The 13809-nt window shown below is 34.9% G+C and overlaps 1 protein-coding gene across 1 annotated transcript; it reads left to right on the forward strand.

The window, feature by feature from the left end:
* Positions 1 to 3270: 3270 nt before the first annotated feature.
* Positions 3271 to 10773, forward strand: tmem51b (transmembrane protein 51b). The gene is made up of 3 exons (XM_052101810.1): positions 3271 to 3494; positions 6949 to 7402; positions 8618 to 10773. Exons 2-3 carry the CDS (start codon positions 7017 to 7019, stop codon positions 9051 to 9053), a joined length of 822 nt encoding a protein of 273 aa, XP_051957770.1. The 5' UTR covers positions 3271 to 3494; positions 6949 to 7016; the 3' UTR covers positions 9054 to 10773.
* The last annotated feature ends 3036 nt before the right edge of the window (positions 10774 to 13809 follow it).

The raw sequence follows: 13809 nt of genomic DNA on the forward strand, positions 1-13809 counted from the left end.
GTGGCATTAGTGAAAATGTCCTTTTGTGAAACATCTGTATATAAACTTCATGTGTCATTGACACAATGATCTATGTAGAAAAAATAAATAAAACATTATATGTATGTATGTATATGTATGTATGTATATATATATATATATATATATATATATATATACATACATACATACATATATTTAAGTGTTGTTTTTGTGTGTTTGGATAGGTTGATCACATTGTACATGCAGCTGAAACATTTTTATGGTTTAATGAAATTCAAGTATATCTGTGTTTTGTTTGTTTTTTTCTTAAAAAACTGAACAACTTTGGAAATTACTGTAAATGAATGGCTAAATAAATTACTTGAATTAGTTTTTGTAGACTTGAATAAGTTAATATTAAAACATAAATGTAAATACATGAAGCCATGAGCTTAAATTTTATTTAAGTATTTTAGATATTTTCAATGAAAATCCTTTTAACTTAAACAACTTTAATTATTTAAATGGATAGTTCACCCAAAAATGAAAATTCTCTCATCATTTACTCACCCTTCTGCCATCCCAGATGTATATGACTTACTTTGTTCCAGAAAATGATGTCAAGCCTTTGGGCAATTAGCCAATTAGCTTCTGATAGGCTAAATGGAGTCAATTGGAGGTGTACCTGTGAATGTATATTAAGGCCTACCTTCCAACTCATTGGCTCTTTGCTTGACATCATGGGAAAATTAAAAAGAAATAAGCCAAGACCTCAGAAAAAAAATAAATAATAATAAATGGGGACCTCCCCAAGTATGGTTAACGGTGTAAGCCGAAGAACACCATCCCAACCGTGAAGCATGGGGGTGGCAGCATCATGTTGTGGGGGTGCTTTGCTGCATGAAGGATTGGATGTCATCCTGAGGAAGGAAAATGATGTGGATATGTTGAAGCAACATCTCAAGACATCAGCCAGGAAGTTAAAGCTCAGGTGCAAATGGGTCTTCCAAATGGACAGTGACCCCAAGCATACCTCCAAAGATATGGCAAAATGACTTGAGGACAACAAAGTCAATGGATTGGAGTGGCCATCACAAAGCCTTGACCTCAATCTGACCCCCATCCAAAAGTTGTAGGCAGATCTGCAAGTAGGCCTCAAACCTGACACAGTTACACCAGTTCTGTCTGGAGGAATGGGCCAAAATTCCAGCAACTTTTTGTGAGAAGCTTGTGGAACATTACCCAAAATGTCTGACCCAGGTTAAACTAAAGTCAATGCTAATAAATACTGACAACGTGTGTGTAAACTTCTGACCCATTGGGAATGTGACGAAATAAATAAAATCTAAATTATTCTCACTACTATTATTTTGACATTTCACATTCTTAAAATAAAGTAGTGATGCTAACTGACCTAAGGCAGGGAATGTTTACTACGATTAAATGTCAGGAATTTTGTTTAAATGTATTTGGCTAAGGTAAATGTAAACGTCTGACCTCAACTGTAAAAGCAATCCATACTACTCCAGTGGTTTAATTCAAATCTTCAAAAATTATATGATGGGTGTGTGTGAGAAACAGATCAATATTTACATAAGTCATTTACTATATATAGCCTACTATAGCTCCCCTTTCATATTCACTTCCATATTCTTCTCCTTTTGTTTTTGGCGATTCACATTATTTGTGCATATCGGCACCAACTGGGTAGGGAGGAGAATTTATAATGAAAAATTCAGCTTTGCTCACATGGGTTCCAAATACAATTATTTAATTATTTAATTTCTATACACATTTTACAATCATATTTAATCAAACTACACAATGATCACTGTAAGACATTATAGATATGTTTCATTTTTAATACATGATTTCCTGTAAAGCTGCTTTGTAATGATGTGTGTTGTGAAAAGTGCCATACAAATAAAAATCATATCGCTTCTGAACATAGACTGTAAAAAAAGATGGACGACGCACATTCGCTCTTTTCCATTGGTGAGAACTGAAGTGTCCCCTTATGGCGCTGACATCTTGGGACTTGAGTCTGAGCAGTTGCGATTTCAGGACCAGACCTGCGCAGTAGTGAGCAGGAAGTAAAGCCGCGAAATCAAGGCCCTGCCCTCACTCTCGCTGAATCAATCGCAAGCACACGCCCCTGCACTTTTAACTTTTGACTTATGACGGTGTGAAATAATTTATTATAGAAATTTTGAAATTAAATTTAAAGCTCCAATCTCCTCAGACCTCCAAAGATCCCGAAATAAATTCAGTTGGTGCTTCAGTGACTACTTCGCTCAGAGAACCTGTCAATCACAGCTGTCAATCATATAGCATCAACTAACTGACTAAAAACAAACTTATTTTGAAAACAAACACTTGAAATGACATCAACGTGATAGAAACTACAGTTAATGACAGAAACAATCTTTGGAAAAAAGATATGTGAAGTGTAATTTAATTGTTCAGTTGGTCTCACATCCCGTTGAATAACATGGAGAGGCGGGGTTTATGACCTATACTAGGACCAGTCACTGGGGGGGCGTGATCAAGACGTTTTGGCTTCACTTTTGAGGGCTTCTGCGTCACACTTGGCTTCTGAAGGTGTGAATTTAACCACTGGAGTCCTTTTATGCTGCATTTATGTGCTTCATTGTTTGGACCTACAGAGTTGAGCTATTTTTCTAAAAATCTTGGTTTGTGTTCAGCAGAAGAAAGACATCTGGGATGGCATGAGGGTGAGTAAATGATAAGACATTTTCATTTTTGGGCGAACTATCCCATTTAATATATAAGAATAAATGTTAAATGGATGACTTTTTTCTTTTCTATATATTGTCAATTAAAAACGTTTAACTTTAAATAAAAAAACTTAATACATAGGCCTAACAGTCAACATTAAATTGATAGAGAGTTTCAGAATCAGCTTTTATTGCCAGGTATGTGTACACATACGAGGAATTTGACTCAGGATTGTACATTGCTCACGATGTGCTTACTCATATAAAAATACAATAACACAATAATAAAATAAATTCAGACATGGGCTTCAGTGTAGACAACACAAATAGCCTATACACACTATGAACAAAAACAGTATAGACATATTAACAAAATAGATAGATAGTTTATATATTTCTCCTTTTTAAAACACTTAAATATAAAATAAATAAAAACTCAGAAAACAGAATTATATCCAGGACTGGATTGGACGTCATAACAGAATTAGGCCTATTTCTGTCTCTACGGAACACGACGTGCTTTAGGACCGAGCATGTCACTTAACTCTTTACAACTGGTGGCTACCGAGTTGATTTTGAACAAAGTTCCTGTCTGTCTCTAAGTCCACAAATAGCACAAGCAAAGTCAATGGGAAAAGAATTCGGTTCTTATACATATTGTCTTGCCTTGGCCGAATGACAGGCTCGTAAGAACGCGGTGTTTCGCTTGCGGCTGGGACTGGGAGCGACACCTGTCTCAGGTACTTTCATGAAAGACGGTGCGAAGGGCGTTGAACATCGCGGAGATTGTTTAAGGTGAGTCACGCCGTAAAACTGTACTTTCACGTTGTTTTTTTCGATATTTTTGTGGTTATTTAGCATTGTAGGGATGTTTGGCTCCCCTCACAGTAACTACAAACGGATTCTCTGGAGACATGTTATAAGATCCTTTCATTGTTTAACATTATTCGCATGAAGTATCGGGATGTCAGGTTCCTCCTCTGTTATAGAAACGGGACATTTGTATCCTGACAGTAAGACATGGAGGAACAACCGTTTATATTCATATATCAATAATTAACATTGTATCATTTTTTTACGCTTGTGTGAACATTTTATTTGGAAAACAGCTTCTCAATCATCACTATTGTTCATTTGAATGAAACTATGTTTTGTCTTTAACTCTCCTAACAATATTTAATTGTTCAGGTAATCTTAATATATATATATATATATATATATATATATATATATATATATATATATTTGGAAAGTTGAAAGAAAGTTCACGTTATGGTAGTAATTCGATCTAAAAGGGTTTCAGATTAAAAAATGTACCATGGTAACCACAGTTTTCGCTTTAATAACAGTTATTGTTACTAGAATGCGGTTATAAATGTACATTATTTATCCTTCAAACATTTTAGTAAGCCTTTATAATCTGTTCAGTTTCGACGTATTTTTTATGACAGTTGTAGTTAAGAAATTAATGGAATATTTTAGGTTCAATACAAGTTAGACTCAATTGACAGCATTTGTGGCATAATGATGATTACCACAAAAAAATAAAAACATAATTTCGACTCCTCCCTCAAATATTGAGGTTACACTGAATCACTTACAATGGAAGTCAATGGGGCCAATTTTTTGAGAGTTTAAAGACATGAGTGTGAAGCTTATAATTTTGTGAAAGCACTTACATTCCTTTGTCTGTTAAAACGTGTGTATTATTTGACATGTAAAGTTGTTTAAATTGTCGTTTTAGGGTTTACGGCATTATGTCGTCATGTCAACGAAGTTGTAATATTGCTTATAGCTTTACACATAAAAGGTTAATTAGTGATTTTACTATGCTGAAGTCTTGTGGCTATGCTTTTGATACAGTGAGTATTTTAAAGTTTACAGATTGGCCTCCATTCACTTCCATTGTAAGTGCCTCTCTATAACACATATTTTTGCTTTTTTTTTCTCCCCCCTTTTTTTTTTAATAAAATGAGAAACAAGTCAAAATAATTTTTATGGGAATCAGCATAAGCCACAAATGCTGTTGATTCAGCTTAACTTTTAGCGAACCTGATATACCCCTTTAAGTGTCATTGCAGTAACTGTGATAATGTGGGACTCCCCCATAGTGCAATAATGTATATAAATATCTCATGTACATATGTAAATTCACTCATATTTATTTAAATAACTGCACATACATTACCACTTGCACATATGCCATTCTGTTATATGTCCTATTGTGGTATGTCCATTTATAATTTTACCTTGTTTTATATTCTGTGTCTCACTGTAATGTTCTGTGTGCACTTGTTTCTCCTATCACCAAAAAAAAAAGAGAAGAAAAAGTCTTGTATATTTGAGAACATTTGGCAGTAAAGCTCATTCTGATTCTGGTGGAAACTGTAGTTACCACTTTAACCATAAAGTCTGTTTTTATCAATGCGATATCTGTATTATATTTTAAAGTTATGGAATACACTTTAAAATCTGTTCCCCCTATTTTCACGAGTTAGTCTATTGTATAGTTCCATGATAATTCTACAATTGATTATAGAAAGCAAAGTTAGCTCAGACAAGGTCAAAGGGATATGTTTAGATGGGGGCATCTAGTGACCTGTGATTCCGTGTCTGTTTACTTCAGGACAGGGAGTAAGTGTTGCTCTGTGTATTTGGACAGGCCTTCCTGGTCTTTTGTCATATTTCCCTTTTGTTTTGACCAGAATTTAATGCTCTTCTTTGCTCTCATGGTCCTTTGTAGATATGTCACGTACCCAGATGTGCATGTGATTAAAACATTGCTTTCATTTAAGACAGAACTATGCTAAAAAAGAGAGAACTTTCAGAATAACAGGACTTTAATTAATGGTGTGCACATTTTACAGTTTTGTCCAAATCTGTCAGGCTTTGTCAACCTATAAGAATGATTCTCACTTTCTTTGTCATCTTCGGTACATTTTTTGCCCATGCATGTGTATCGTTCTCTCTCTCTCTCTCTCTCTCTCTCTCTCTCTCTCTCTCTCTCTCTCTCTCTCTCTCTGTCTCTCCAAACACATGAATTGCAAATGGTCATCTTCAGGCCACTTGTAAATCAAAATTTGAGCATTAAATTACATATTTGACCATTCACTCTTTCCCCTCAAATAAATGACACCCACAGGCCGATGAGTCATCTGGAAATGCAACAAGTTGTGCTGAAGTCAACTGATTTACTAATCGGCCTACCTATCTTTGTGTAAAAATAAAACAAGTGATGCTTCCACCTATCTAAGTTATTTTTATTACATTTGTTTTGGACATGTAGTTTTGCTCCAGAATCATAGCCGAATATTGACATTTTGGCCCCCGCCTCTACAAAAGAATGAATCACATAGTAAATGGCATTAATATTTTGGCTTTCATCATCATTTACACTCACTGAGCGCTTTAGGAACATCTGCACACCTACTTTTTAATGCAATTATCTAATCAGCCAATTGTGTGGCTGTAGTGCATAAAATCATGCAGATATGGGTCAGGAGCTTCAGTTAATGCGCACATCAACCATCGGAATAAGGAAAAAAAATGATCACAGTGATTTCGACTGTAGCATGATTGTTGATGCCAGACATGCTGGTTCAAGTATTTCTATAACTGCTGATCTCCTGGGATTTTCACACACAACAGTCTCTAGAGTTTACTAGAGTTAGTGCCAAAAACATCCAGTGAGCTGTAGTTCTGCAGACGGAAACACCTTGTTGTTGAGAGAGGTCAACAGAGAATGGCCAGACTGGTTCGAGCTGACAGAAAGGATACAGTTACTCAGATAACCGCTCTGAGCAGAATAGCTTCTCAAAATGCATAACACATCAAACCTTTATGCAGATGGACTACAACATCGGGAATTTTATTAGGACCAAATTTTTCCTAATAAAGTGTTCAGTTCCACTTAGTGCTCAGTGAGTGTGTGTTTATAAGTACAGTAAGTACAATCATTTTAACATGACATAAAAGCATGACATTTAAAAAAAAAGTTGTAGCAAGTTTTACAATGTCTATACATGGTAATACAGCAGTAATACAGCAGTGACATGCTGGAATGCTTGGTTCCCATTTTACCTCTAGAGTGGCACCGTGCCAAAGGATCGTTTTTCTCCATTGAACTGAAACACAGAATTCCTTTTTGTCTTAATTTTGGGCCCCATTCCCAGACATTTCCAGGACGTATTGCTTCCCCATTGAAATGTTTGTAATGTTTGTCTCTTTTTTTTCTGCTTTTATGTGACAGTGGTACACTCATCTTGCCAATTTGGACTGCACTCTGTATGTGTGTATTCAGCTGGAGCATTTAAAGCTATGTGCTCCAGTGGGCAGCATCTGTGTTCAGGAAGTAGACGTTCGCCTAGGAATGGAGAGGCCAATAGCTCAGGCTCCCAGTATGCTCTCTGTGCACTGGGGGTTGGCTTGGTGGCACTTGGAATTGTCATGATTCTGTGGAGCATAGTCCCTTCCGAAGTGACACAGTTGCAAAATGGTACAATTCCAGTTCCAAACGATGGATTTCCCAAAAGTAAAGGGAAGTCTTCGTCTGTTGCTTTTGTGTTGGTGGGAGCCGGTGTAGCCATGTTACTCTTGGCTATATGTCTGGGGGTGAGGAACAAGAAACGGATGAGAGGGAGGGAAACTGCAGGTGCAGGCAGTCCTGAATATCTGGACCGCATCCCTGGAGAACAGGACGAGGCGTGAGTACTACTGTATAGTCTTGTGTTATTAAAGGGATGGTTCACCCATAAATTAACATTCTGTGATAACTGACTCAACCTTACTGTCTTTCATTCCAATCTCATTTGATTTTCAAATCTTTCATGGAACACTAAAGGAGGTGTTAGACAGAATGTTAGGGATTGACAGCCTCGGTCACTATTCACTTTCATTGTATAAACAAAAAATGCACTGAAAGTGAATGGTGACTTGAGACTAACATTCTGCCTAATGATGACAGATTTAACATTTTCAGAGAAACATGCCTTTAAAGTTACTTACACTACTGTTCAAAAGTTTGGAAACGCCAACATCCTATTGTGTTGGATTTACTTAAAATAAACATGTAGACATTTTTTGCATCACACTTGAAGTATATTCAAATGACATTAATTTATGTCAGAATAGCTAGAAATTGTTTGTTAGATATAAAACAAATGTTCATTAAACTTTATTAAAGATATTATGTCACAGGAATAAGATTTAACTAATAATAGTATGTTGTTTCAAATTAACATTAATATTATTGTTTCTGCTTAATTTGCTCAAAAGAAAATGACTTGGGTCAGTCGTTAAACAATTGATTCTCGAAAGGTTTTTTAATTTTATTTTTTAAGAATTTCAGATTTTAATAACACTTGAATTTCTTTCTGTCTGTAGATGGTTACACCACATTAAATTTTTGACTTAAAGCCTCATTAAAAATATAAAAATAAGTTAAGTCAGTTATTGAAAACTTGTTTATCATAGAAGAGGTACGTTCAAGTAATTGTGTTGTGTGAATTGCATTTGTAATGTAGTATTTTTGAATAATTGAATAGATCTTGACCCATAAACTGACAGCTAGAATGCATACGGTGTCATTGCTGCCAGTGGAGGATTCTTGGATGAACACATTTTGAAGAATACAGCATTTATTTAAATAGAAAATAGTCATTTGTAACATTCTAAATGTCTTTACTGTCATTCTTGATCAATTTAAAGCATTCCTGGAAAATACAATTATTTTGTTTCACAAGCATAAAAATATCAGTGTTTCCAAACTTTTAAATGGTAGTTTACTTTAATGAACAATAGTACATTATACCCAGCAGTGTCTAGGTTTTCTATGGCTGTTTATCCAGATAGATGTCGCAATTTGACCAAACAGTATGCTGACCTTTGTACAAATCGTGACTTTATTTCTCAACTATTAGATCAAATGTAGCACCCAGCTATGATATCCCAACATATGAGGAAGTGGTCACCAGTGGACAGTACCCTGTTCGTCAGAGCAACCTTCGACAGAGTTACCAGCTACCCTCATATGAAGATCTCATTGCTGCTGTTGAAAGTGAAGGCCAGCAACCAAAGGAAGGTTTTGGGCAAGAGGCCCCTCAGCCAGCTCCTGGCCCTGGACCCCAGGCTGCAGCACCTACCTCCAGCTCCCAACCCGCACGCAGCAGCAGCAGAGCCAGCCGCATCCTTAGGCCTCTTAGAGTGCGCAGGATCAAGTCTGAGAAGCTCCACCTGAAGGACATTCGTCTGAATATTCAAAGCCCTGCACAAGGTGGGGTGGTGACCATTGAACCGCTGACGCCGCCACCACAGTATGAGGACAAGCCACCTCAACTGCCCACAGAAGCAGTGTAGTCAATGGATATACACTTTACAACTGTGATATTTTATGATTTGCCTCCACAGTTTCATTCATTAAGAGAGAAAAATGTCAAAAGCTCTCTATGCTTTTTGGACAGAACACTAAAGCCTAACTGAATAGAGTTTTTGAATGAATAAACTTTCCATATTTAAAGAATAATTTCAAGGAAGTATTTCCTCATTAAAAAATTTTTTTTTACTATTTTATGTGACAGTGGCGTACTGGACATTCACATTTGGACTGCACTTTTCTGCTCTGAAAGGAAGGATAATTCTCCTATCATTTACTCACTTATGTCGCCTCAAATGACTGACATCTGCAAAACACAAAGATATTTTGATGAAAATACTGTATAATGTGAATATATCAGTCAATGGGGTCCAGCACTTTCAAGCTCCAAAAAGGCATTATAAAGGTAATTCATAAGACTCTAGTGGTTTAATCCATGTCTTCGGAAGTGATTCGATCAGTTTTGGGTTAGTAACAGATTAATTGCCATCTGTAGTCTCCAAGGTGCAATCATAATTTGACGTTCGGTAACACTTCCTTATGCATGATGCATCAAACAAAACCAATCGTATCACTTCAGAAGACATGGATTAAACCATTCGAGTCATTTGAATTAACGAGCCGTATAGATGATATTCAAATCATATCGGCGTCAAAATATCTTTGTGTTCGATAGAAGAACGTCATACGTGTTTGAGGAGGCATAAGGGTGAGAGAATTATTGTTTTTTTTAGGAGAACTATTCCTTTCAGTGTGTTGCTATCTGTTCTGTTTGAAATCAATGTTGTCTCCTTTTGTCTACTATTGTTTATAGTATTGTTAACAATATTTTAAGAGACTTTGAAATGGTATGGAATTTACTTAAAAATGATCACAATGTATAGGAATATTTAATGTAACCTAAATTTTGAAACAATTTTTGGATTAATGTCACATTGTCAAGAAAAGAAGGGTCTGGATAACAAAAAAAAAAAAAAGTGCCTTGGATTTTTTATTATTTTTTTATTTGTAGATAATTGAACATTGTTAAAATGCAAATTAGAATTTTAAAGACTGGTGTGCTATTTTGTCTGCTGTTTTAATGTAAAAAAAAAATACTGCCGATTAACCCTTTTGTGCCTTTTTTAATCATCGTAACAATGCATTTGTATGCTCTGAACTAAACAAGCTACTGTGGATGACCTCCGTATGCTGTGTTTGTGACTTAAATTGCTCTGCAGACAATTCCAGACAATAATAATAATAAAAACATATTTTTATGGTGAATTTTTATTCATTGGTTGGGGTGTAGAATCATTGGAAAAGCTATTGAGTTACTAGATAATGGGGTAATGGATGTAATTTTTATTTTAAAGCAGAAAATGTCTGCATATGTATTTATTAAGTGAAAATATGTGTGACTAATCAAATTGTTTAAATCTTTTTTTTTTCCCCTTCTTTTTACCTTTTGTTCATCTTGATTTTACCATAATTTAAGAAATAATGTATGCTGATTTATAGTGCTCCCTGGTGGCTGAGAATCATATTACAATATTGAGTGATATTTTCCACTCAATATATGAAGTATTCTTGCACTGATTTAGCCATAACTTTTGATAACTGTTGTCTAACATACTGATTAACTATGTAGACCTTTCATTAGATGCTTCAGTCGGATTTTAGATTAAACATACCCCATATTCAGCACATACTAGCACTATCAATATGAACAAAGAAATAGAAAGAAATAGGTATCAAAATCTGTAATATTTTGCACTATGTAGCTAACACACTAGTGAGTGAGTGAGTGCACAAGTCAAGTTTGGACTATTTCTTTATAATGTATCTTTTTACAAATTATTTTTTTTTATTTTATCACTCAATTCAAATCCCTAGTACAACAAATTATACATTTCCCAAGTCTTTATTTTAATTAATTATTTAATAGTTTTCATGTTTGTTTGTTATTTTTATAATTAAATGTGTTTTCCCAGCCTACTCATACATAGGCCTATTTTGTTCATTTCAGACATGTGGAATGAAATGTTCTCTTTAATTTAAAGGTCTGTATTGTGACAGATGTTTGAGGCCAAATCATTCTGTTCATACATGAGTTGGCCCCGAGAGCTTAACACCGCCAATCAATCATTACATGAAACAGAATTTAATTGAAATTGATTGAACTGAGGGTTGTATGTGCCAAAATGAACCATTAAGCAAATGCCTGAGACTATCCAATTTCAAAGAAAAACTAATTAAGCTGTTGGATGTCAATTACACCCAATCTAAACAAAACAATAGAAGTTATATGTCTTTACCAAGCTGTGCAGTTACATTTAAGGATATAATGACATTCTAAGATAAGACACGATTACAATGTTACAAAGAATGACACAAATAACTATAAGATTGGTCGTCATAGAGAATGTCAATTATACATCTATTTTGTTATTTTTTAATTACTATTTTTTTTTTTAATTGTCATCTGCAGTGACAATATGTACATCTCTATTTCATATAATTGTATTAACTTTTATTAAATAATGTGTTACATTAACAATTAGTTAAGCTCAGAGGAGCACGTCAATGAAGCGCACCTCCGGTCTCTGCACAGCTCTTTTAAAAGAGTAAGATTTAGTTTGTAAAGGAATCAGTGTTTTTGAAAAGAAAATGTTTAAGTGAACACACTTACACTTACATTGTTTTGTTGGTGAACAACTGTGTTTTTTTAACGTAATGAATCACTTGAATCAATGATCAACTCCTTCGTAACATAAGAGATGCTCATTTGTCGCCACCTACTGGAGTAAATATGCAGTCTCCAGAAATGGTCACTAAACGAATCCGTGAGTGAACTAGAAATGAACCATGAATAAAAAAAAATAATAATAAAATAAAATAAAAACAAGCTGTCTTAATTAAACACTACTTTAAATATCTATGTTCCTTTAATTTCTTTTTCTTAAAAATCCAAAAACCTCAAACTATTGAGTACCAACTGTATGCTTTGGGGAATACCCATAATGCCTTGCACTTTAATTATTTAATCATGTTTCCGTGGTCAAAGAGCTGTTAAGAATTCATATAGGTTTTACCTCTTTTGTAGTATTATTTATGTTGTTTTCTTGCAAACAGTTGTTTCTTGTGATGTCACCATTAGGTGATCTGTGTCCACTTTGGTCAAGTTGGACCCTGTGAACACTGAGATGTTAATACTCTTTGTGCATATGCAACTGAGAGTACAGGTGTCTATGCATTTCTGTGGTGAAATAACTTTATTTCATTAGTGACCTAAAATCAGTTAAAATGTTTTTTTATTTAAGCTGTTACTAGGTTACCTATATTTAACTCTCTTCAATTCAAATGATTAAGTGGAAATAACAACATTTAAATAGCAAATTTTAATTAAAGGAATATTCCGGGTTCAATGCAAGCAACAATTGACACCATTTGTGGCATAATGTTCATTACCACAAAAATATATTTTGACTTGTCCCTCCTTTTCTTTAAAAAAAAAAAAAGCAAAAATGGAGGTTACAGTGAGGCACTTACAATGGAAGTGAATGGGGCCAATTTTTTGAGGGTTTAAATGCAGAAACGTGAAGCTAGTAATTTTATAAAATCACTTAAATTAATTCTTCTGTTAAAACGTGTGTATTATTTGAGCTGTAAAGTTGTTTAAATCATCGTTTTTGCCAGATTAAAGGGTTATGTTGTTACGTCGTCATGGCAGCCAAGTTGTAAAATTGGATAAAACTTTACACAAAAAAGGTTAGTAAGTTATTTTATCACACAAAAATCATGTTAACATGCATATTGTTTACGTCTTGTGGCTATAATTTTGAAACAGAGAGTATTTTACGTTTACAGATTGGCCCCCATTCACTTCCATTGTAAGTGCCTCACTGTAACTTTTTTATTATTGCTTCTTTTTTATTTTATTTTTTTAAGAAAAGGAGGGACGAGTTGAAATACTTTTTCTTTTTGGTAATCAACATTATACCAGAAATGCTGTCGATTGAGCTTAACTTGTATTGAATCCAGAATATTCCTTTAAGTCTACTGGCATCTACTTAAAGGTGCATTCAGTAAAAAAATAATTCTCACTAAAAAAGTTTAACTCCTAAAAAATGACTTGTAATTTTGAAAAATACTGTATATAGGAAATCATGAGCACTCACATTAAAATGAAGACTCCAGTCATATCAGTAACCTTATAAAAGCTGTTTTAATCTACATGGAGAGGGTCCCCTCATGCGGGCTGCCATGTTAGAATCACATGACCAGCCGAATACTACTCACTTAATCTCAGTAACCGTCCTGTTATTTGACACTTTCACTCACTGACTAAAGTAAACGTGGCTGACTGGGAATACTACATTTCTACAATTTAATCTGAAACTGAAAACTAGTGATTTTGAAAGGATCCAAGCCGCTAGGTGTCAGTGTAAGTCCAAGATGACACAAAGACAAAAGAATATCCATACTATATAGTATGCCAAAAACAGTATGCCAATGGAGTATGTCCTAACCCACAGTATTCATGAAGCAGTAAGTGAGAAGTACCCGGATGACCTATTTCCGGTTCCGGTTGCGATAAGTGCGTCCTTCATCGAATACAGTACATACTGTGACAGTACATGGTTTGGGACACAGCAACATGTGTGCAGGGCCATATCTGGGTATTCTGGGGCCCCTGACTGTAATTGCTTTGGGCCCCTTTCCTATTAAAAAACACCTTTCACCCCTGTAGCTGCAGCC

This window comes from Xyrauchen texanus, chromosome 32 (genome assembly GCF_025860055.1).
Source record: "Xyrauchen texanus isolate HMW12.3.18 chromosome 32, RBS_HiC_50CHRs, whole genome shotgun sequence".
Taxonomy (NCBI): domain Eukaryota; kingdom Metazoa; phylum Chordata; class Actinopteri; order Cypriniformes; family Catostomidae; genus Xyrauchen; species Xyrauchen texanus.

Coding starts and splice junctions, on each gene's coding strand:
- tmem51b (XM_052101810.1), top strand. CDS start 7,017: ATGTGCTCCAGTGGGCAGCATCTGTGTTCAGGAAGTAGACGTTCGCCT. Junction 7,403..8,617: donor CCTGGAGAACAGGACGAGGC/GTGAGTACTACT, acceptor CTCAACTATTAG/ATCAAATGTAGCACCCAGCT.